The sequence below is a fragment of the Vulpes vulpes genome, chromosome 8 (genome assembly GCF_048418805.1).
Source record: "Vulpes vulpes isolate BD-2025 chromosome 8, VulVul3, whole genome shotgun sequence".
NCBI lineage: Eukaryota > Metazoa > Chordata > Mammalia > Carnivora > Canidae > Vulpes > Vulpes vulpes.
The window spans coordinates 57,730,292-57,755,401 of NC_132787.1; the positions used below are offsets into that span (position 1 = coordinate 57,730,292).

General features: G+C 45.6%; 1 protein-coding gene across 4 annotated transcripts in view; it reads left to right on the forward strand.

Annotated features, from left to right (window-relative positions):
- The window catches only part of IGSF3 (immunoglobulin superfamily member 3), a 91,764-nt gene that overhangs the window by 41,711 nt on the left and 24,943 nt on the right, over positions 1-25,110 (forward strand). For 2 of the 4 annotated variants that reach the window (XM_072766791.1, XM_025994634.2), the window contains exons 3-7: positions 9,367-9,744; positions 11,661-12,071; positions 17,500-17,889; positions 19,268-19,327; positions 21,845-22,246. In XM_072766791.1, the coding sequence (XP_072622892.1) occupies positions 9,367-9,744; positions 11,661-12,071; positions 17,500-17,889; positions 19,268-19,327; positions 21,845-22,246 (1,641 nt within the window). The remainder of the gene's footprint in view (positions 1-9,366; positions 9,745-11,660; positions 12,072-17,499; positions 17,890-19,267; positions 19,328-21,844; positions 22,247-25,110) is intronic. The other 2 variants (XM_072766792.1, XM_025994635.2) reach the window with 1 other exon arrangement.

Sequence of the window (25,110 nt, forward strand, 5' to 3'; positions counted from 1 at the left end):
CAGTGAGCTAGGTCCTTTGATGCTTTGACATGCTCAGTCATGCATCACAAGCATAGCAGTTGGATCCTTTGCCTAGAGATGTGGGTTACCTGAGCCTAGGCATATTCCAAAAAAATGCATGAGAAGCTAGTTTCCACAGGCACAGTGACCCCTCCTGCTCACTAACTCCTGAATCATACTGCCCCTAGCCAGGTTCATCTAGGACTTAATACAAAGGAAAAAAGAGCATCCTGGATATGTAGTATCTTGAAAAACTAGTTAAGTGATAGATACCATGTGTTTATGTGACTGGAGACTTTCACAAGTAAATCTAAAAGGACATAGACTGTCCTAATGATCATGTAATATTCTAAAGCAATATTCTTAACTCTTTTCTGGGCCTTAAATGGCTTTCAGAATCTTTTGAGATTTATGGACCCATTTTCCAGAAGACACATACATGGGTATGGAACACAATATTTCATTAAATCTTAGGACTCACAGCTGTTGATATTGGCCATATATTGGTACAAAACAAATTATCCCAAAATTCGAAGCTTAAAGCAACAGTTCTTCTCAGTTTTATTGTAAACCTAAAAATGTTCTTTAAAAATGTAGTCTTAAAAAAGGATTTTGATTGGAGAAGCTGTGTGTACTCGGTGAAAGCAGTAATTACCGCATTTGTCAATAAAATTCTTAAAATGATACAGAAAAACAACACAACAGTTTCCGTCCATCAGGAATCTAGGAGTATCTCAGCTCTGGTGGCTCTGACTCTCTGGCTCCCGACAGTGTACAGTCATCTTGGCTGGGCCTGGTTGTTGGCTGGAGGCCTCGGGTAGACCTGACCAGAGGGGGCTGCTTCCTGACACGGTTATTTGTGGTCCCAGAGAAGTAGGCAGAAACCCTTGTCTTTTTATAGCCTTGCCTTGGAAGTCATACTCTAGCATTTCTGCATTTCCAGTCAGTGCATAGGGCAAGGTATGGAGGGTAACCTCTGTGTCCTCTCCAGGCGTGCCACCCTCCCTGCAAATTGACCTAGAGGTTTTCCTAACCCTCTCCTTTAGGGTTTTTTTATGGGGGCTTTATTACATAGGTATGGTTGATTAAATCATTGGCCATTGATGATTGAACTCAATCTCTTGCCCCCTATCTCCTCCCTAGAGTGAGGTGGGGTTGACAGTTTCAACCTTCTCAGCATGGCCAGCTCCTCTCTTAAGACCATCTAAAAGCCCACCATAAATCAGCATAACTCCTTAGGGATATAAGGGACTCTTTATGAATGACAAAAGACATTCCTGTCACTCAGGAAATTACAAGGGTTTTAGAAGCTCTGGGCCAGAAACCAGGGACAAAGACCAAATTCATATTTTTTTAATCCTACCATTCTAGTCAATATGGAAAAAATTTTATATGGCAATCATATGTCACTTTTATTTTTGGTTAAATTCCTTTCCTATTTATATAACTAGTACATAATCTTTGCAGAGGATGAGGGTGGGGAGGAGTAAACTACAAAGAAGAAAATAAAAATCACATGCTTTCCTATTACCCAGTATTTTCTCTCTAAACTTTTTTAGGTTTACAACAAAATCCAGAGGAAGATACAGAAATTTCCCATATGCCCCTGCCTCCACACATAAATAACCTCATGCATTATCCACATCACTCATCAGACTGGTACATTTATTAACCCAGGATGAACCTGCATTGACACATCATAATCGCCTGAAGTCCATAGTTTACCCGAGGGTTCACACTTCCTGTGCTATACCCTATGGGTTTCCATAAGTGTATAGTAAAATGTGTTCATCATTACATTATCATATAGAGTATCTTTACTGCCCTAAAAATCCTCTGTGCTCTGCCTATTTATCTCCCCATCCCCAGCAACCACTGAAATTTCTTTTGTCTCCATAACTTGGCCTTTTCTAGAATGTCACATAGTTGGAAGCATATAATATGCTTCCATTTTGTTAGTAGCCTTTCTTGATTGGCTTCTTTCACTTAATACTATGTGTTTAAAGTTACTTCATGTCTTTTCAGGGTTAAAAAGCTAATTTATTTTTAGTGCTGAATATTATTCTGTGTTCTGGATGTACCACAGTTTGTTTCTTTCTACTGAAGACCATCTTGATTGCTTCTAACTTTTGACAATTGTGAATAAAGCTGATATAAACATTTGTGTGCTGGTTTTTGTATAATCAGAAGTTTTCAACACCTTTGGGTAATACCTGTTTTGCATTCCCACTAGCAATGAATGGAGAGTTCTTCTTCTTCTACATCGTTGTCAGCTTTTGGTGTTGTCAGGATTCCAGATTTTGGCCACTCGTCTTTTTTTATTGTTTTCATTTCTATTTTCCTTGTGACATGATGTGGAGCAGCCTTTCATATGCTTACTTGCCCTCCAATATCTTCTTTAGTGGGGTGTCTCCTAAGATCTTTGGCTCATTTTTTAATCAGGTTTTTTTCTTATTTTTGAGTTTTAAACATTCGTTGTATATTTTTTGGGTTAGCAGTCTTTATCAGACGTGTCTTTTGCAAATATTTTCTCCCAGTCAGTAGCATCTCTTCTAATTCTCTTGATCTTATCTTTCACAGAGCAGAAGATTAATTTTAATGAAGCTTAGCATATCAATTATTTCTTTCGATGGATCCTGCCTTTAGTGTTGTATCCGAAAGGGCATCACTATACCCAAGTTCACTTGGGCTTCCTCTTATGTTATATTGTAGGAGTTTTATAGTTTTGTATGTTAATTTAGATCTGTGATCCGTTTTGAATTAGTTTTTGTGAAGGGAATAAATCTGCATTTCGATTCGGTCATTTTGTTTATTTGATTTTTTGCAAGTGATTGTACAGGTATGTCAGCACCATTTATTGAAGAGACTATCTTTGCTCCACTGGATTGCCTTTGCCTCTTTGTCAAAGATTAGTTAACTATATTTACAGGGGTCTATTTCTGGAGTCTCTGTTTTGTTCCATTGACCTATTTGTCCATTCTTTCTCCATTACCATGCTGTTTTCATTACTATATAGTAAGTACTAAAGTTGAGTAGCTTCAGCCCTTCAACTTTGTTCTCCTCTTTCAAGATGGTGTTGGCTGTTCTGGGTCTTTGCCTCTCTGTATAAACTTTAGAATGTGTTGATATATACAAATAACTTCCTGTGATTTTGATGGGAATTGCATTCAGTCTATAGATAAAATTGGGAAGAACTGATATCTTGACAATATTGAGTCCTTTTATCCAAGAACATCAGATTTTTCTCCATTTATTTAATTCTTTTTTGATTTTGTTCATCAGAGTTTTGTAGCTTTCTTTGTATATATCTTCTGTATATCTTGTTAGATTTCTACCTATTTTGTTTTGGGGAGTACTAATGTAAATGGTATTGTCTTTTCACAGTTTTAAATTCCCTTTGTTCATTGTTGTTATATAGGAAGGCAATTGACTTTTGTATGTTAACTTTGTATCTTGCAACAAGTTTGCTATAATTGCTTATTTCTTTCAGGATTTGTTTGGTAGTCAATTCCTGTAGATTTTTTTTTTAATATAGACAGTCATGTCATCTGTGAACAAAGAGAGTTTTGTCTTTCTTCCCAATCTTTCATATGCTTACTTGCCCTCCAATATCTTCCCAATCTTTCATATGCTTACTTGCCCTCCAATAAAAGTATACCTTTTATTTCCTCTTCTTGCCTTGTTGCATTAGCAAGGACTTCCAAGTATGATATTGAAAATAAGTAGTAAGAGGGAAGATCCTTGTATTGTATCTGATCTTAGTGGGAAAGCTTTGAGTTTCTTACCATTAGGTCTGATGTTAGCTATAGGTTTTTTGTAGATATTCTTTATAGGTTGGAAAAAATTTCCCTCTGTTCCTAGTTTACTGTGACTTCCTAATGAATGAGAGTTGTTGGATTTTGTCAAATGGTTTTCCTACTTCTATTGATAGGATCGTGTGGTTTTTCTTTTTTAACCTAGTGATGCCATAGATTACATTAATTGATTTTCAAATATTTAGAAATATTCACTTTAGACATTGGGCCCATTATCCCAATGGGATAATGGATTTATCCCAGCCTTGCATACCTGGGATAAATCATACATGGTCTTGATAATTCTATAAATTGTTGGGTTTGATTTGCTAATACTTTGTTGAGGATTTTTGTATCTATGTTCATCAAAGATACTGGTCTGTGATTTTCTTATAATACCTTGATCTAGTTTGAGTATTAGCATAGTGCTGCCCTCATAAAATGAGTTATTAGGTGTTACATCTGCTTCTGTTTTCTGAAAGAGATTGTAGAGAGTTGGTATACTTTTTTCCTTAAATGTTCGTTAGAATTTACTCATCTGGGCCTGGTGCTCTCTGCTTTGGAAGGTTATTAATTATTGAATCAGTTTCCTTTATAGGTCTGTTAAAACCATCTTTCTTTCTTTCTTTCCTTTCTTTCCTTCCTTTCTTTCCTTTCTTTCCTTTCTTTCTTTCTTAACCACCTTTCTTGTGTGAGTTTTCACAGATGTATCTTTCAAGGAATTGATCCATTTCATCTGGGTTATCTAATTTGTAGGCACAGAGTTGTTCATAGGATTCCTTTATTATCCTTTTAATTTTCATGGGCTCTGTAGTGATATCTTCTCTTTCATTTTTGATATTAGTAATTTGTGCCCTTTCTCTGTTTTCTTAGTCATCCTGGCTAAGAGCTTATTGATTTTATTGATCTATTCAAAGAATCACTTTTGATTTTGTTGCTTTTCTCCAGTGATTTTCTGTTTTCAATTTCATTGATTTCTGTTCTGATTCTTGTGATTTTTTTTCTGCTTATTTTGGACCTAATTTCCTTTTTCTATTCTATTTTCTTAAGGTGGAAACTTAGATTACTGATTTGAGATCTTTCTTCTTTTCTAATACATGTATTCAATGATACAAATTTCCCTCTAAGCACTGTTTTGCCTGCATGCGACACATTTTGGTAAATTGTACTTTTATTTTCATTAAATACAAAATATTTTTAAATATCTCTTGAGGCTTCTTTTGTGACCCAGGTGTTTTTTAGAAGAGTGTTGTTTAATATCCACGTGTTTGGGGATTTTCCAGTTATTTTTCTGTTACTGATTTCTGGTTTAATTCCAGTGTAGGGATCCCTGGGTGGCGCAGCGGTTTGGCGCCTGCCTTTGGCCCAGGGCGTGATCCTGGAGACCCGGGATCGAATCCCACGTCGGGCTCCCGGTGCATGGAGCCTGCTTCTCCCTCTGCCTGTGTCTCTGCCTCTCTCTCTCTCTCTCTCTCTCTGTGACTATCATAAATAAATAAAAATTTAAAAAAAATTCCAGTGTAGTCTGCAAGCAGACACTGTTATTTCTAGTCTTGTAAATTTGCTAAGGTGCGTGTTACGGTCCAGAATGTGGTCTCTTTTGGTGAATGTTCCATGTGGGCTTGAGAAGAATGTGTACTCTGCTGCTGTTGGATGAAGTGGTCAATAGATGTCCATTATATTCAGTTGATTAATGGTGGTGTTGAGTTCAACTATGTCTTTACTGATTTTCTGCTTGATGGACCAGTCCATTTCTGATAGAGGGGTATTGTAGTCATCAGCTCTAATACTGGATTCATCTCTTTCTCCCTACAGTTCTATCGGTTTTTGCCTCATCCAGTATCATGCTCTGTTGTTATGTGCATACACGTTAAGAATTGTTATGTCTTCATGGAGAATTATGTCATGTCCTTCATCATCAGTAGTAACTTTTTTTTACTTTGAAATCTGCTCTGTCTGAGATTATTATAACTATGCCTGCTTTCTTTTGATTAGTGTTTACATGGTATATTTTTCTCTGTCCATTTGCTTTTAACTTATATGTGTCTGTATATTTTGAGTGGATTTCTTGTAGATATGATATAGTTGGGTCATGTGTTTTGATCCACTCCAACAATCTCTGTCTTTGAATTGGTGTGTTGAGACCACTGATTGACATTCAGAGTGATTACTAGTATAGTGATTACTGGTGTAGGCAGATTAGTATCTACCATATGCATTACTACTTTGTATTTATGGCCCTTTCTCTTTGTTCTTATTTCTGTCCTCCACTCTTTTTCTACCCTTCACAAAAGGCAGAAAATCCTTTTTATACAGTTATATATGAAACTGTGTATATTTGTTCTTTTCTTTTTAAACTGTGGAAGCGATATTTGCTTGTTGCAAAGTAATTCAAAAAGTATAGGAATGTCTAAAGTGAAAAAGAGTAATAATAATAATGAAAAAGTGATCTTTGCTTGGAAGGAGTCTTCTGTCATAGGCTGAGAGGGAAGATGGAAGGGGCTGTGAGGCCAGGGGATGCCTTGGCAGGTAGGGGGCCTGGGTCCCTTTGAAGACAAAACACTGTCTTGGAAAAACGAGGGGCAGTGCCAGGAATAGGAAATGTGGAGGTGAGGTATACAAAAAGAATTAAAATGTGAAGAAAAAGGTAATTTTTACTTCTATGTTAGGGTCCATTCTCTAAGAACAGCATTATTTTCAGGGGTCAAAGGCCCTTTGTGGGGGCAGGAAGGAAGTAAAGGAGATACTGAACGAACAGATGCAGCTGATTGTGTGTGGTTCAAGTACAATCCAGTGTTTACTTACTTATTTGTTTGGCAGGGCTGTTTATGACCTGCTTCTGGCTTGGACAAATTGTGTTGACCCTGATGCCCTGGCTCATTGAGGCCACTTAACACTGTTTACTTTTCAGGGAGTGGTGTGTGTGATCCCACAATCAAGCACTTTGGTTAGGTCTGTTAGGAGAATGCCCACTGGCTAAGCCCTGCGTTGCCAGGATGTGCTACGCCCATTCACTAGAAAAGAATGAAGTTTTCTTGACCCAAATTCTTGCAGAGCCTTTGCAGAAAGAAGGAGCTTAAAGCTGAGAGCTTCAAGTTAGGAGATGGTTTTTAATTGGACACCTGGTTGCCAGTATGTAGAGACCCCTGAAAGCAGCAGTCCTTGACTCTGCCTTGCATTTGAATTTTTCAAAATGCTAATGCCCGGGCTGCACCCCAGGCCAGTTACATCAGGTGGGCAGAGGCCCTGCTACTTTGTAAAGCCCTCCCGGGTGAATTCAGTGTGGCTCCTTGAAGAAGCCGGCTCAATCCTGACCTGCCTCTAACCTTCTCTGTGGCAGACTGCGAGCAGCGGTGGCTTTTGCGTCACCGAACAACAAAATACAACAAGACCTAAATGTTGTGAATGTAGTTAAATTGTTTTCAGGGTTCTGTATTTCTCGAGTAGTGCAAACATTTGATTCAGATGTCACCATATAGATATTTTAAGTTGTCATAGAAAGCGTACACATAGTCAAAATGTTATACACCAAATTCTAACATACTGAAAATAACTAATGAGCTGTCTTCTCAGTGACTCTCTGTGGTAATGAATGCTGTCAACCAAGGTGGATCAATTAAATTCACACCCTTCAGTTTTTCAGTTCCCAGTTTTTATTCCTGTGGCCAGGTTGGGGTTCTAGGTAAGATTTGGATTGGGAGGGGAAGGTTCTCCGTGAATTATAGCTGATAAGCCACACGTCTTTCCTTGTAAAGTCTGTCATCTTGTAGATAAGGCCAGCTCGCTTAGAGGCACAAACACTGCCCCCTCCCCAGCTGCACCCCTGGACTGGGCAGAGCCGCATCCTACTAGTACTTGAGCTGTCCCAGCTGTTCATCAGCTGGATGGCTGTCAGGTTTACAGTGGGGGCAGCTGTGATTCCTTTTTGGAGAGGGAGAGGGGAAGCTTTCATAGGGTGGAAGTGGGCTGCAGCTGTGGGTGGAGGTGGGTAGCCCAGAGAGATGCTGTCATTGTCAAGAGGCCATCGGAATGTCCCTGGCCAAGCACTGTGGATGCAAGAGCTGCAAAATGTTCCAGCCGGGAGAGGTTTTTAGCCAGCAGCTCTATACTGAAAAGTAATTGTGTCAGGGGCTTTGCAGATGTTATTTGATACCTCTGTGAGGCACACATTATTATCCCCATCTTACAGATGAGGAAACGAGGCTTGGAGATGTTAGGTAACTCATCCAAGGTCACAGCTAGTACATTAACAAAGCCAGCACTGGCACATGTGCTAGTCTACTCCCAAGCCTTGTTGGAAATCATTTTACAGATGAAGAGATCACAGTCCAGGAAGGAGAAGCAACCTGTCCAAGGTGACACAGCCAGTTCCAGCTGCTGGCAGAGCTGTGGCTAGAACTCACCCACTCCTTTTGCCTTAACTGCCGTGCCCACCTGCTGCTGAGGGGAAGGCAGGTCAGGGGGGGTGTACCCTCCCCACACCTGCTCAGCGGCTCAGGCAATGGCAGCATTAGGCTGGGCATGGAATTAGAAATGGAACTCACCATATTTCCCAGCCCCTGAGTGTATGGGGGAGACCGTGTTAAGAACATGGAGAAGGTATGTAGAGGCATATTCCAGCCAGAAGGCAGGGGGAATAGTGGGGAATCAGAGCCGCCATCCCAGGGTCAGGTCTACACTATCAGCTCCCCTCAACCCAACCCACTGCCAGTGTGCAGGCATCCTGGGCAGCAGGGCTGTGCTTCAGCCCTTCACATACTTTCACATTCGTGTACACTCGGCTTAAAGCTGCAGCCACCTGCAGGGGCTCAGCTCTGTCCCTATTCACAGAGGGGAGAGGAGATAAGGAATGCCCCTCCACCTCCTGTCCTGGGAGCAGCTATTTGAAAACAAGGGTGCAGCACCAGAGAAAGAGCCCTAGGACTCCCTCTGACCTACAGGCCCAGATTGCAAGATGGTTGCTTTTTTTCCATCTGAACGTGTGCCAAGAGTTCAACTTTTCTTGCTCATTTTATTAAAAACTTTATAAACAGCCTCAATACGGCAGCCCCGGTGGCCGAGCGGTTTAGCACCGCCTGCAGCCTAGGGCACGATCCTGGAGGCCTCAGATCCAGTCCCACATCAGGCTCCCTGCATGGAGCCTGCTTCTCCCTCTGCCTGTGTCTCTGCCTCTCTCTCTCTGTGCCTCTCATGAATAAATAAATAAAATCTTAAAAAAAAAAAAACCATGAATAAATAAATAAAATCTTAAAAAAAAAACAGCCTCAATAAATATAAAACTGCTACACAAATGACAAACAGAGGGACTAGATGAAATTCCCAAGGGTCAGCCGTTGAATAAGCAACAGCACCTCGACTTTTTGCAGTCAGATTTCCATATATGCAAATTAAGGACCATGAGCTCTACCACAGAGTGTCTTAATTAATATTTATAAATCACAGAATGCCCCCGAAAAGGCCAGCAAGCTATTTATATGGTCATGTCACACAAATAATAAACTCTTTGAAGTTTGCTGCGTACTCTGCGTTTTGGTCTGAGAAGTAAGCGAGCATGTCTGTATATCTCCCACAGGTGTAGTGCGGGCACAGCGGCATGTCGCCGTCCAGGAAGGACCCCTGTACCGCACGGAGGGCTCCCACATCACCATCTGGTGCAATGTGAGTGGCTACCAGGGGCCTTCTGAGCAGAATTTCCAGTGGTCCATTTACCTGCCGTCCGCCCCGGAGCGCGAGGTCCAAATCGTCAGCACCGTGGACTCATCCTTCCCTTATGCCATCTACACCCAGCGTGTCCGTGGAGGCAAGATCTACGTGGAGAGAGTCCAGGGGAACTCAGCCTTGTTGCACATCACCGATCTCCAGGCCCGGGATGCTGGGGAGTATGAGTGCCACACGCCCAACACGGATGAGCGGTACTTTGGGAGTTACAGTGCCAAGATGAACCTAGTGGGTAAGGAGATGATGATGTTTCTTTCCCATGGTCAGTATCCCACCCGAGTCAGTCCTCTTAGGCTGCTGCCCCACAGCCACTCTGGGTGGCTGAAACCACAAGCATTTATTTCTCACAGTTCTGGAGGCTGGAAGTCAGAGATCAATGTGCCAGCAGAGTTGGTTCTGGTGAAGGTCCTCTCCTGGGTTGCCAACTCATAATTTCTCATTGTGTCTTCCTGTAGCAGAAAGGGAGTGAAAGAGCTCACTGAGCCCCTTTTCTGAGGGCACTACTCCCATTGATGGGGGCTCCACCTCCCTGACTTCATCACCTCCCAGAGGCCCCACCTCCAAACACCATTGAGGGGTGGGGGTGGGTGATTAGGATTTACCATATGGATTGTGAGGAGGGGAGGAAATAAATATTGAGCCCATATCATGAGCTTCTCCTTTTGTAGTGCAACTTTGACTTAAAAAAAAAAAATCTCCCCGGATATTTTAGTGGTTAACAGGTAGTGTGAGTGAACAAAGATTGTGGGTTCGTTTGTAAATAATCAGAAGGCTGAGGCCAAAACATAGGAAGAATCTGGTGCAGGTGTTAAAAATTCAGAGAAGGTTAACTGACCTGTAGCTGGCAAAAGGGGATGTGAAAATATAAGGTAAGGATGCCTGTGGTTGATAATCTGTCTGAAGAAATGACAAAGAGGAGCACATGACATCAGCTAGCAGAGAGGTGAAACCGCTGGGCAGTGGAGGGGCTCTGAGAGCCGTGGGGTGATTGTGAATCAGGAAGCAAATGTACCTGTGGGTCCTTGTTCACACTTGGGGCCTGTCCCTAGGTCTTTTGGCTGCACGAATGAGGAGTTGCGCACCAGCTGTCTCGCTCAGCCCTGGTACTCCATGAATGATGGAAGGGACTGGCAGGAGGGGAGGGGACAGATTTCACTGTGGACAGCCGTGGGCCACCATGCTTGCTGATGTGATGTCCAAAGCAGAATTTCCAGGCATAATTGAGGTCATAAAAACTGGAGGTTGAGAGTTGGGCAGAAAAACAGAACAGCCTTGATACTGTTGACCCTCCCCGTGGGTGGACATCGCAGCCGGGTGCCATCCACACTGAGACCCCCTCCCTCTCCACCCCATGCCAAACTTGCTTTTCCCTTCTCTCTGTCTGCATCCCATCAGGAGGCCTGGGAGACCCTCACTAGACATGAGTGCAGTGAGAAAACGCACACTGGTTGTGGTTGGAGTGTCCCCATCAGGCCGAGGGCAGGGGGCTGTTTAGTCTTCAGAGGACGATGGTTCTGACTAAGGGGCCGCAGGGCAGTGACCTCACTTGCCTCAGCTGGGGCTTCCTTCCATGCAGACCACTCTGACACACGAGTTACAGGAAATTTCAACTTACCAGATGATTGAAGATGCTGTTCGTTGCTTTCCTCTACCAAAGATTTTTTTTTTTTTAAACCTAGACTTCCTGGGTTGCATTGCATTGCTGAAGTTTGCGGGGGAGCAGGTAGGGAGTGCAGTGAGAGCAGAGGAAATGAGCAAGGTGTATAGAAATGTAAAACTGCAAGTTCTAGGAACTATTTCCTTTCGAAGATGAGTCAGAAGCCAAGTGACAGTATCTCAGGACAGAACCAAAATGAACAACAAAAATCTTATTTGACCTAAAAGAGAATTCTTTTTACACAGTATTTTCAGGGAGCTTATTTACTATGAGACAAAAAATGCAATTCTACCTGTTATCCAAGTGTTATTAAAACACCGAACAGGTTAAGTGTAAGTGTCAAAAAATTGCAAATTCAAGCGGAACACTCCTGTTTCTATGCCACCGGAGGCCTCACAGTGACTGCTGAGTGGGCTTGGGTGGCTAGCACCCCGCGAGGGTGCAATTCTATGGCTTTGTGACCGTGCACTCGGCACATTTCTGTGTTGCAGTGATCCCTGACACCCTGCAGACCACGGCCATGCCCCAGACTCTGCACAAAGTGGAACAGGATCCTCTGGAGCTCACTTGTGAGGTGGCCACTGAGACATTCCAGCACAGCCACTTGTCTGTGGCCTGGCTCCGGCAGAGAGGGGGCGAGAAGCCCGTGGAGGTCATTTCCCTGAGCCGAGATTTCGTGCTTCACTCCAGCAGTGAATATGCCCAGAGGCAGAGTCTGGGGGAGGTCCGGCTGGACAAGCTGGGGAGCGCCACCTTCCGCCTCACCGTCTTCCACCTTCAGCCCTCTGATCAGGGCGAGTTCTACTGTGAGGCTGCCGAGTGGATCCAGGACCCGGACGGCTCGTGGTATGCCATGACCCGAAAGCGCTCCGAGGGAACCGTGGTCAACGTCCAGCCCACTGGTCAGTCCCTCTTGTCCCCATTCTGCGCCGGGTGGTGAGGGTTGTCAGACTCTGGGAGACTGTGCAGACTCCTTCTCTGGTTACCTCTGAAAGTACTAAGAGGGTCTACGTAGCTATGTAAGATCTGTCCTTCTGGGCACATGGGTGGCTTAGTGGGTTAGGTGTCTGTCTTCGGCTCAGGTCATGATCCTGGGGCCCTGGGATCAAGCCCCGCATGGGGGGGGCGGTGGGGGGGGGGGTCCCTGCTCAGCAGGGAGCCTGCTTCTCCTTCTGCCCTGCTTGGGTTCTCTCTCTCTCATAAATAAATAAACTCTTAAAAAAAAAAAAAAAAGTTCTGACCTAGTGAGTCTTGGAGGGAGCAGCCCAGACTGAATCCAGCTTACAGACACGGTTTCTTTGCCCTCTCCATGGAATTTTATACTTTCTGGAAGTACAAATCCATTTTCAAAATTGGGAGATTTTACATGAACCATCTAGATCTGATGACTGGGCACCCAGTGGCTACCCAGTTTTTGATGGTGTTGCCTGTTTCAGGGACCAGTCCTGTTTAATTTGTAGAAGACATTTGAGATTCTGAGCCTTCCAACAGAGGTATGAAATTGTGATCTAGAGAAATTTTGGCTTGAACTATTATTATTTTTATATTAATAATACGTCTTCAGTGGTGTTTTGTAACCTCTAAATTGCTTTATCCTATATTGCTTCATTATCCCTCAGAAGTTCTGCAAGGTAAGTCGGTGGTGGCGGGACAGATACCAAGGGCTGACTGCTTTATGGCAGGGCCCAGGGAGAAGTCACAGGGTGGGTTGTCGAGGCCAGCCTGGCCTGGGTATCAGATTCTCCCATAAAGGCTTTCTCAGGTAAAAGACCTGGAAAGGGGATTCCCTGATGAGGCTGAGTGATATGTTTGTAGCTGAAGCAAAAAGGTGGTAGCACCGTGAGCTGAGATCTTCCCTGACTCCTTGTATTATTCTTCCACAATCTCCCGACTGCCCCACACCCCCAAATCCAGTCATGCTCCAGATCAGAGCTGACCAGTGTTGCTGGCTGCCTCCACTGGGCAGGCTCTCTGTGGGCCTTGAGTCCCCTGGCTTTGGTTGCAGGGTGGTTGTCGTGCCATCATCGAGGAGCAGAAAGTGGCCCAAGAACCCTCCTGTGTCGTTCCTCTGTTGAGGGGTGTGGTTTGTGGGAGATGAGCTGGGGTCTCCTCTTCAGGACCTGACCCTGACCTCACTGTCCCATTTGCTACATACAGTCAGTGATCTTGGGCTTCCTCCACTAGTTCTTGGGTCCTTCTAGAGCAGTGCTTCCACCTTAACCAACAGGACACATTCCTGAGCCAGGCTCCTGTTTGGCAGGTGGTGGTGGTGGGGACCTGGGAAGCTGGATTTCCAGTACACTTCCCAGGTGATTCTTCTGCTGCCTATGTTGTCAAGCACAACTCTATAGGTAACAGGGGCAGAAGAGATTCTCTGGACATCTGATGGGCTTTTATGAGAAGGGTCGGCTCCAGGAAAGAGAGCACTATATGTGCTCTGTTAGGCCCCGCACAGCTAGTAACTTCTGGGTCTCTCAGTGCTAATATATCTGTGGAAGGCACTTCGTCTCATATTTATCCTTTCCCTTCCTGGATGGCTTTAAGATCAGCTTCCAAAGTCTGGACCAAATTTTTGAATCTTAATGCTTTTAAATTAGGTTGCATCAGTTAATCTTCTTTATTTTAATCTTACCAATTTGGGATTAGGACTTTTTGAATTTGCCCAGCAAATGTATTTGGACTAAGCCAGCAAAGGAAAAACTAGATTAAAAAAAAAAAGAAAAAAAAAGGCTGATGACTTTACTCTGTGCCCCTGCGTTCTTCAGGTTCAATGCTTGCAGCCTCATCTTTGCCCTCTCTCAGCTCATTTCAGTAAATGTCTAGTATGTCCCTGCTTCAGTGAAGGAATGGTGATAGGCATTGGAGATTCAAAGATGAATAGCTCTTAGGGCCTGCACTTGGGGAAGACTGGTGGCTGAGTGCTGAGGTCTGTGATGCTACTGTGTGTATGATGCCCTGGGACACAGTGACTCAGAGGCCACAACATGAAATTTTCCCTGGATGGGAGAGTTAAGGCAAGTCCAGGAAAAACCAGCAAATTTGGTATGGTGGGCTGATTCTGACGCTTGATGAGATATCAGAGGGACAAGCATAAAGGCACAACATTGTGTGACATGTTTGGCAAGCAGAGAGGAGTCCAGTGCCGGCAGAGGTTGAGTCCCAGAAATGAGTGACAAGAGGAGGGAGGAAACGTGGTCTGAGGGCCCCATATGCTCCAGTGCAGAGCTTGGCTTTGACTCTGTGGGCCCAGTGTTTGCAAGCTGTTCTTCTTGGGATCCTAGGAGCCCCTCAGAGGTGCCTGCCAGGCTACACATGGGATGTGTGCATGTTCATGTGCACATGTGCACACCAGGGGGTGCTGGAGGGAGATGTGTGAGGGCCACAGTGTTCTCCTGCTTGCCTCAACCAAATGTTTTCTGTACTGGGCAGCAAAAGATTCTGTATCAAGAAAGTGCCCTTTCCTCTGCCCCTTCCAAAGAATGTTTGAAAATCACTGCTGCAGACACTTGAAGGGGGGGAAGTAGAGATTTAAAGCAAGGAGTGACACAATGAGATCTGGGTGCTAGAAGGGAGAGACCACGGATGCCAGCTGGAAGTTGATTAAACAGGTTGATCCTGCTGTGGAGAGACCAGGTAGGAGACAGCTCTAAGGCCAGGGTGGGAGGCACCTGGGTGGCTCTCTGGTTCAGTATCTGTCTTTGGCTCAAGGCATGATCCTGGGGTGCTGGGATTGAGTTACACATTGGGCTCCCCGCAGGGAGCCTGCTTCTCCCTCTGCCTATGTCTCTGCCTCTCTGTATGTGTCTCTCAAGAATAAGTAAATAAAATCTTAAAAAAAAAAAAAAGAAAAGGCCACTGCTGGGTCAGCAGCAGTGCCTGGAAAGCAGGCAGTGGGTGCTAGGAACAGAAGAATGGGGAGCACCATCATGGAATGAGAATCCACCTACTGGGAACCCTGAGGCTGGCACTCTAGGTGATCCTTGAATCAGGGGAAGGAGGGAGGGGGAAAGACGGGTATTGAGAAGCATGCAGAGTCCTGCTTAAAAGCTTCTGCTTCCCCATTGGTGGCAACCTTGGTTGTCTTTTCTTCTGTTTTTGTAAGTTTTAGTTAAGGAGTCCATCCTGCATGCAGAATCCTGCAGATATGCTCAGTAGGCAAAGCACTGTCCATGCCCCACCTGGGAGAGGTGAGGGCCCAGGGAAAGCCCATGGGGTAGTAATTGGAAAAGGCACAAGAGAACAGCAGCAGTAAGAGGTCAGAGGAGCAGATCTCAGTGAGAAACAGTGAGAAACCGAGGGGGCAGTCAAGCAAGAGGAAAAGTGGGAAGGGAAGTGTCATGGAACCTAAAAGAGGAGAGTGGGTCCAAATGGAATCCTGCTTGAGAAAAGCCTTTGGTGTGACTGGTGGTGGTGGAGGGCGGTGTGTTAGGGGGATCACTGGTGACATTTGCTAAGTCAGTGAAGTGTGGAAGAAGGACGAGAAGCCAGACTTCAATGAGTTGAAGAGTGCGGGAGTACATGGGAAGAAGCATAAACCAATTTCTAGAGGTTTAATTGAAGGGGTATCACCAAGGACAAATTGCTGCACAGGGAGGAGGTGGTACGCTGTCAGTCTTGTGTCTTCAACCTGGGAATGTGAAGGCTTTACCAAGCCATGGGGATTGTCCCAGGAGAGCAGTAGAGCTTCTGGCTGCCACAAGTCAAAAGCCACAGCTATAGCCAGCCTAACTCTGAGAAAATGGACAGTTCTGAGGTCTAGGGCACCTGTTGGCATGTCTTCAGTGCCATTTATGTGAACAGGATGCTTTTCCTTTCTTATCATTGATATTGAGTAATTGGGCTTGCCACAGAGCCACTCTCCAGCAGATAGTTTGGGCACAGGTCCCCACACGTATGTTCACCTGGGCAGGGGGTGTCTGAACAAAACCTGCTTCTTTTAGGCCATGCCTTGTAGGCCTGGTCTTTGGGGGAGGGAAAGCTGAGGCAGCAGCCGTGTCATTGGAGGTGAGCCCTTGGATGTCCTTGAGTGTAGTTTGCTTTCTTGGGAATTTGAGGCAACAAAGGGAGGAGCTACTTTGCCAAAGAAGATGAGTACCTGGAGCAAGATGCTAGCCCATGTAGGAGGAGAGAAGGTGGAGAGCCCAAAGAACAGGAGATACAAAGCCAAGCTTGGGTTGGGGAAGAGGGGGATGTTGGAGCAGTGTACTCATGATTCCTGTGATTTCTCAGGGAAAGAGAGCTTTTATCTGCTCAGAGGGTACATAGGATCAGGGAACAAAAATGGGGCAAAGGTCTTAAAGATAGTGGTGGAGGCTTAGAAAGGTCAGTGTAAGGAAGACAGGCAAGGTCAGAGCTAGCCAGTATCCAAGAAGTCCAGCATACCTGGAATGTGATGTCCCCTCCTTAGAGGGGCACAGCTAGATCTGAGAGGAGGAGGGACCCAGCTTCAGCCCTCCTCCCCAAGGCCCTGTGGTTCTGTTTTCTCCAAACCTTCATCCTTCTTCTTAGCCCCCACCTGTGCCAGAGATACCTGTGTCATGGAGGTGGTAACTGTCTCACCAGGCGGGACACTGTTAGTGGGAATGAGCCCTTCTCTGGCCATCCACTCATTCCTGGTTAGACGGCCAGCTCTCCAAAAAGTGCTTGGGTTCATTGAGGTCCTGGGCTTTCAGTAGAAGTTATATTTTCCCTCTCCATCCTTCCCCAGATTTGTTCTGACAGGTGGTGACCAGCAGAGGGACATTTGTTTTCCTATTGCCTGCAGAATTTTCTCAAAGATTGTCTTCCCTGTGTCTTAATTCCAGTGTGCACAATGTATTTCAATCATATGTATGTTTTTGAGTATATACTAGGAGCGGGGTCAGCACTTAGGCCACAATATAACTTGGTCTCTCACATCTTAGTGGGCTGGGTCCAACAACATCTGCAGAAAATGTTTGTAGTTAGGTTGCTTAAATGGAGTTCTGGGAGTACAGGTCAAGGCTAGATAGACCTGGGTAAGTGATGTCATATGTGATATTCCTCATTGACCTCTGAGGGTCTAATCCAGGGCATCGCAGGCTGCAAATAGAGCCCCACCGGTCTCAACCGGGATGACAAGCCCCTTAGACTGTGTGGGCCTAGCTACCTCTGAGTTTGCTCTGTGACCTTCAGGAGTGTCTCTGGTCCTCAGATCACGGGTTGGATTTTTCCCCCAAGACCAGCAGGGAGGTGCCTTCCCGGAGTTAGCACAACACAGAAGGCCTGGGTGGTGGGAGTTTGCTGATGAGTTGGGGTAACCGGGGCCCGGGTTCACCCAGAATGCATCCGTTTTGTCATATGTTCTCTTAGACAAGGAGTTCACTGTTCGGCTGGAAACGGAGAAGCGACTGTACACGGTGGGGGAGCCGGTGGAATTCAGATGCATCCTGGAGGCTCAGAACATTCCTGACCGCTACTTTGCCGTCTCTTGGGCCTTCAACAGCTCTCTCATTGCCAGCATGGGGCCCAATGCGGTGCCCGTCCTCAACAGTGAATTCGCCCATCGGGAAGCCAGGGGCCAGCTAAAAGTGGCCAAAGACAGTGACAGTGTCTTTGTGCTGAAAATCTACCACCTCCGCCAGGAAGACAGCGGCAAATACAACTGTCGAGTCACAGAGAGAGAGAAGACAGTCACCGGGGAATTCATCGACAAGGAGAGCAAGCGGCCCAAGAACATCCCCATCATAGTCCTCCCCATCAGTAAGTAGAGAGATGTGTTGCCTCCTTTGCCTCCCCCTGGTTCCGTCTGTAACTTGATGTCACCGAAGAGAATTCAGGGGACAGGTGAGCTGTGTGGGCAGAGGGCAAGGGCAAGGCAGAGAAAACCCTTCTTAATCCCTCTCCCTTCTTCAGCTCGCCTGCCCATACTTAGCAACCTCCCAGTTAGGCAGAATATTGGGATGTGTTTGCAGGTGGGAGGGGACATCCCAGAGCTGAGCATTAGTAGCCCTCTGTAAATGCCAGCCATGCCAGCTCAGCTTGGAGGAGCATCAGGAATCCAGGATGGCTGTTTGTTTGCTCCCATGTGGGAATTGAGTCCCAGAAGAAGTGGGTAGATGCCTACCTTGAAATCTTACTTACGAGGGGCTGGTCTTTTGTGGGAGGAGTTTAAATCATAAAGCATGTTATAAAAAAAGACTTGCTGCCTGGGTTTTGAGTTACAAGGCATTTCCCTAAATGTCTCTTCCCTATTGAAATTGTATTTTCAAAAGTCAGTGAATGGGACCTCTCCTGCCCTCCTGGAGTGTAGCCTTTCACTTAAAGCTTAGCCGGTGTCTAAGGCTATCTATCGATAGGTGGGCTCCTGCCTCCGTGGAAGCTGGCCTTGTCTGGGTGGGGAACCGTTGTGGCTGAGAATTTGGGGTACTACCTGCATTTGCTCCTACTGTGTTTACTCTCCCCTAGGGTCAGGATGTTCTCATTAACATCTCAATTCTCTCATAGTTCTGTTTTTAGAAAAAAAAAGATAATTTAAAGCTTACAGTGCCCTGATTTTAAACAAGCCAGTGAAGTTTTTAAACTAACCTTTAACCTTTTCTCAACTGCTCAGACTCTTCTTTCCCTCAGCCTTGTAATGATTCTCTTTACGTTTCGATTTACACTTTTATATTTTTAATATAATTCTCTTCAAACGAGAAGGAAAAAGTAGATATGGGTCTTGCCATTTTTTCTTTCCTCGTCACCAGGATTCCTTTCTTACGTATTTGTTTATTTTTTTTAAATCTCTCACACACACCTAATTATCTTGAAATTATTTCGTTTCTTAGACTTCTTTTTTTTTCCTTCTTCCTTGCAATGCCTAGCATGGTGCTTTGCATAGGGTAGGTGCTTGCTGAGTATTTGTAGAGTTGAAATTGTTGAATTGAATGCCCACTCTCTTGACTGTTTCCCTGTTGGTTTGTGCTTGTCTTAACCACAGACTCTCTACTTTTAAATCTGCGACTAATTCCTCACTCTAAGGACCCAGTGAAGGGCAGCCACACTGTTTACTTCCTATATCTTTTATACTAAGAGATTTCCCCCAACCCCTTACAAGAACTTGTTTGATGATCTGTGGCCTGCTATATTGCTTTTCCAGCAGATAACTGGGTAGTTAAAGTCCCTCAGCACCACCAGATCCTGCCCCAAGGCCACTTGGGTAAGTCTACCAAAGTACAACGATCACATCGGTAATGGTGATAATACCTTGGATTTTAATGGCGCTTTTCCTCCCAAGAGCCCAAGTGCTTCTGCATATATCACTTCCTTCTCCGCTCCCACCCCTCAAATCCCTGCAGAGGCCCAAATCATATCCATCCCAGGAATGAAGAAGCCAGAGCACTGTGCAGAGAGGTAGCTGAGCCAGTTTCATTAGAGGTTGAGCGTGCATTGCATTAGGAATATTTGCTTCTAACTCCAGATCCACTGCTCTGCGCTTGGCCTGTGCTATATCATCCACCTCCTGATTTGAAATTTCATTTGCGAACATGCAGTCAGGTTCTCATTAGTCTGTCCTAGTTTTCACTTAATCCAGAGAGTTTTAAATTCTCAGCTGCCTTTTCTCAGGCCTGGGAACGCTTGTAACTAGTCTTAACAGGCAGCGCAGCACGGGGTTTGTATCTACCTTTGCCTGGGCCACCGGTGTGGTTTTTCTTCCCAGAGGTTCACATCGAACTATGCAGTTCTTCCAGGCTTGTTCGAGCAGCAGAGCACCAAGCAGCAGCCCCCATTGTAAACCAGCCAGGGCTTATGGAAGAGTCCACTGGGGTAATAGTAGGGAATGGCAGTGACGCCCTGCAAGTCATCCTTCTGCCAGAGGCAAGCGAAGGGATGTTTGTCCCTTGATGCTGGGTTGTCCTTTCAATTCACCCCATGGAATGATAATGCTGGGGATGAGTCGTTAACCTAAAGAGGAATTATTAATGATGATGGTGATGAGAAATAATTACCCTATCCAATACAGTCAGTGTCGTGACCCCAAGAAGTAGGGACTTTTGGCATCTCTGTTCTGCATATGAGAAATGAAGTGTGGGTAGTTTAAGTAAGAACCCCAAGTCTGTAGAATTAGGAAGCAGTATATCTGGGCCTGGAGCCCAGGTCCACCTGCCTCCGAATCCATGCTTTTATCCACTTAGTGCTATAGATGGTGGCTAATCAGGAGCCTCCTCATCTCCATAAATCATCTTGGTAAGGCTCTGGGGAAGGTTCCCCTCCTGGGAAAATTCTCATTTCTCCACCCTGTCCAGACCTCTTGTTCATGTGAAACAAGCCAGTCCAGAATGGATACCAGACATCTCACCATATAGCACGAACTACCTGCTGGGGCTCGGTGCTCATCTTTGTCTGTTTCTGCCTGTGGGAAAATTATGGGGGGAAAAAGATTGATTTGAATGCATGGTTATGGGTGTATATGTGTCCCCTGTTCAGTGTTTGGGTTTGCCTCCTAATCTGGGATTTGATTTAATTGATTCATTTTAAATTGTTATGTTTCTTATAGGTGGTACCCAGAAAATTGAAGCAGAATTAGTTATGATGCTTTGTATTCTTTGATTCTTATGGGGTTTTTAAATTCAGTATAGATAATTACACAAAATAATGTATGCATAATTAAGACAGATTCGAGCAGCCATGGTGTTCATAAAAACAAAAGTTCTCAGGAATAGTAAAGTTCATCGTGATCACAGTGAACACTTTTTGGAAAACCTGCTAAGTGTTAGGTGGCTTACATGTCTTGTTGACTTTTTAATCTTTAAAAAACTACACAATATAAATAGCACCATCCCTATCTTATAGAAGAAGACATATAGAGTTGAAATAATTCGATTGAGTGACTTCAGAGAGCTGAGTGAGTTGCAAGAGAGCAAAGGGAGTGGATCCTTATCCCAGACTTTGATTGGCAGGATGTTTTAAGGTCGAAGCAGTGGCAGGATGTTTTAAGTGGAAGCAGGGCTGACTGTGCATGGCAGGATGGAGAGCCGGCCTTGGTCTGTTCCTCTGCTTTAATGAAGAGGATGAGTGCTTGCTCCCTTCTACTCTGTGAAACTAGATGTCTGCTCCATTATTCCCTACACCCAAGCAAGCATGTGTTATCTTCCAAATACTTCCCATCATTTTTGTTCTGCTTGCTAATATTGCCCCGAAGGGCTCAAATGGCCCATTATGTATGTTCTGCTTTTATTTGACTGCTGTAGCACTGAACAGTGGGAGGACTGAGGTGAAGTAGAATTCTCAAGTCACTCAATTTACTGCAACTCTTGAGCTGAAAAATCCTTGAACCTCAGCTCAACAGATTCCCTGATAAACGGTTTTATGTCCTAAGTGTAATGCCATTGTGTTTGTATTCCTTACAACACAATGTTTGTGTGTTTGTGTTTGTATTCCTTACAACACAATGTTTGTGTGTTGTATTCCTAAGTCTCAGGTCTTAGACCCTCATCCCACACATTTTTCTGGTGCCCAGCACAGGGCCTCTCCTAGGTTTTGGAGCTAAAATCCTAGGTAGCAATGGCCAGAACCAGCCAGGGCTTGCAGCAGTAAGTGCCAGAGGGCTTTAGTCCTCCGAGGTGAACTGTACCTACAGAGCATGACATCTTCCCCCATCCTCCTTTTGCATCTGGAGGGAGGGTGCAGAAGCAGTCAGAAAGGCCCAGCGTAGCCCTCTCTCCCTCTCCCCCAGAGAGCAGCATCTCCGTGGAGGTGGCCAGCAATGCCAGCGTCATCCTTGAGGGTGAGAACCTGCACTTCTCCTGCAGCATCCGCACGGCAGGCAGGCCGCAGGGCCGCTTCTCCGTCATCTGGCAGCTCGTGGACCGGCAGAACCGCCGTAGCAACATCATGTGGCTGGACCGGGATGGCACCGTCCAGCCAGGCGCAGCCTACTGGGAGCGCAGCAGCTTTGGGGGCATCCAGATGGAGCAGGTGCAGCCCAACTCTTTCAGCCTGGGCATCTTCAACAGCAGGAAGGAAGACGAGGGCCAGTATGAATGCCACGTGACCGAATGGGTGCGGGCAGTGGACGGCGAGTGGCAGGTCGTCGGGGAGCGCCGGGCCAGCACCCCCATCTCCATCACAGCTCTCGGTATGTAGGCGTCCGACAGTCTTTCTGCGGGGCTGTCAGGAGACTACTCCCACTTCAAGAACCTTACTCCGACTTCTCCTGTCAGGGTTCTGGCAGGAAATGGATGGTACCCTCCAAAGGGTTTAAGTAAAGGGACTGTATAGAAGTTCATGGGGGGTTGACGGGGCCTGTGGGACGCTTTGGGGCCCCTGGGGGCTGGTGTCGGGGGGGGGGGGGGGGGTGGCGCTCACTACCCCTGGGTCTGTGTGGTGGGAGTGAAGTTCGAAGAATTCTGGCTGGGGGAGCGCAGCCATCCAGCAGGAGCAGAGGCCACTGCCAGAACTGGCCCCCCAGGGCAGAGCCCCTCTCGCCTGCCCCCAGGCTCTCCTGCCCTGCAGCCCAGGGGCTCAGCCCTCCTTAAGAGGCCAGGACAGGGCAGACAAGGGTAGAAAATGCTCTTCGGCCATTTATTTAGCATTTACTATGTTCCCTAAGCACCTAAGCTTAATCATCCCTTTGAATTTTCACCCAGCCAAGAGCTAAACACTGATTTTACAAGGAGATTGAGTGTGAGACCGGTTAACTCATTTGCCCAGGGCTACAGCTTTTAAATGACAGACCCACAATCTGAACCAGGGGAGCCAGGAGGCCCTCAATTTTTTACAAAGCCTATGCTTTTTATCTGTTCCTCTGTAAGGCATCTCCTTAGGAAAGCCACTTCCTCATTAGCATGAAATTAAAAGATACCTTGAGACTTGCTAAGACCAGAGAATTAGATTTGCTTCTCACAGGGCAGTTAAAAGAGGCTTCTATCAACGTTGATCTGCTTAATACAATCAGTATATTCAATTTTAAAAGGCCAGTGTGCTACTTCTTGTCTTGTTAAGTCTTCCTGTTTATCAGAACGGCCGGCTGTGACATCAGTTGTCCTCAGTGGCTTTGTGTCCCACTCCTAGGGATCATGTTGCCCACCATCCTCATAGGCAGATCTGGTGGTGCTTGCAGATACACCCTTAGGAAAGATGGCAGCCCCGGCTGGTTTGCCCTCAACAGAGTGCTCTATTCTCCCCACCCAAAGTTAGAATTACACTCTTTTTCTGAAAGCTTAATCCTCAAATTGACCTGCTTCGTGCAGCAGTCATATTGCTCAGATTTCTATCTATAGAAACTTAGTCCGGTGGTTGAGATTGCTGATCGGCTCAATCCCTGGGCCTGTACTCAGCACCATTGTGGACCTGTGGGAATGGCTCCTGTGAGGAAATGTTTGGGTAACCAGTCACCATCATTTTCCCTACCTTTGAGGTTAGGAACGTCCAAGGAGTGGTTAGCATTAGCCAGGAGTGCTTCTCAAGAGGTAATCTGACAGTAGCTGCTGATCCCCTGAGGTTTTTCATTCTTACCATATGTCTGTGGCTCCACAGTCAGGGTCTCACCAGGGCCTTAGACCTGGAATGCCGGGGCTTGGTTCTGCTTCCCTATCCTCTACCCTTGGGGCTCCTATGGCCAAAGCCAGGATCAGAATGGCCCAAGCGGGTGGGGCAGGGGAGAGTGGAGGGTGCTGTGGGTTCAGGTTGTCTTTTGGTCTAAATAGTGACTGACACAGGTGAATTTTCATATTGGTGCAGTTTTACTCTTAGCAGGTGCCCCGGCATGATAACGTGTAGGTACATCATTCAGCTTCAGGTGGGCTGTTATAATGACCATTCAGTTAGTGTAAGTTGGGTGCCCTGTCAAGCCTGGACAGAGTCATTTGCTTGGAGAAGCTCTCCCTCCTTCAGGTGTTGAGGCTAGGAACCCCTGGTGTGTGTCCTATCCCTGAGGTCCTGTGTTCTCCCACCCTCATGCCAGCATCTTCTGCACACAGGGGCACAAGTGATCATCACAGCCACTGAATGTTTAAGGATGGATCTCTGGGTCTTAACATGTTTTTTTTAAGGATACATAAAGATAGCTTATGAAATCCAAATTGAAGATCTAGAGTTTTCAGCAAATCACGCCTACCTATTTGCTGACATAACCTCCCCATATAAAGCCAAAGGATTCATTCTGTGCCTAGTCTTTTAACCACAGAATTTAAACTACTTTCCTTTATGTGTATTTTGTTTCTTTAGCCAACCACATGTTTAACAAAATATAGCATGTCCCAGGTACCACTCTATTCCAAGCAGGTTGCAAATATTAACTCACTTAATCCTCACAAGGACCCATTTTATAGACGGGGAAATCAAGGCAGAGAGAGGTGAAGTGTCATCCAGCTAGAAAGGGTTACAGTCAGGCATCTGGTTCAAGAGTCTGTGCCTTTAACCACTTTCCCTGTGTAAAGCCACCTGATAAGACAGACCCTCGACTCTATTTACTAGCAGCTTGATCGTGGGCAACTTATTTAACTTCTCTGTTTCTCTTCGTCTATAAGAAATGGATGGTATGCCAGAAGATGTTACTGATGCACAGTGCTCAGTAAATACTGACTATTCCCAGTTTTATGATTATAACCAATGTATTAATATTAAGTAGTATTTCAAGGTGAAGGAACTCAGATAACCCCCACTGAGGAGTTGGTATCAGGGATTAGTCTGCTGCCCGTCAGTAAGGAGTATTGTGAGCTGCACAGCCTACTGTGACTGCAGAAACCCACCTTGCCCCAGGTCCCCACCTGCTCAAGGTCAGGCCATGTGATGTGGGTCCCTCCCTGCCCATCTTTCCTGGATGTCACAAGGTAAAACGGAAAAGGGACTGGTGAGCAAGCCTACGCTGTGCGCCCCAGGGAATGCGTGGCACATCCTCCATCTGCCACCCCCTTCTCCAGCCCCAATGCACTGCGGACCAGACAGAGGAGGTGTCAGGGCTGGGGGGTGGTGTCCATCTTGCCAGCAATGAATGACGTT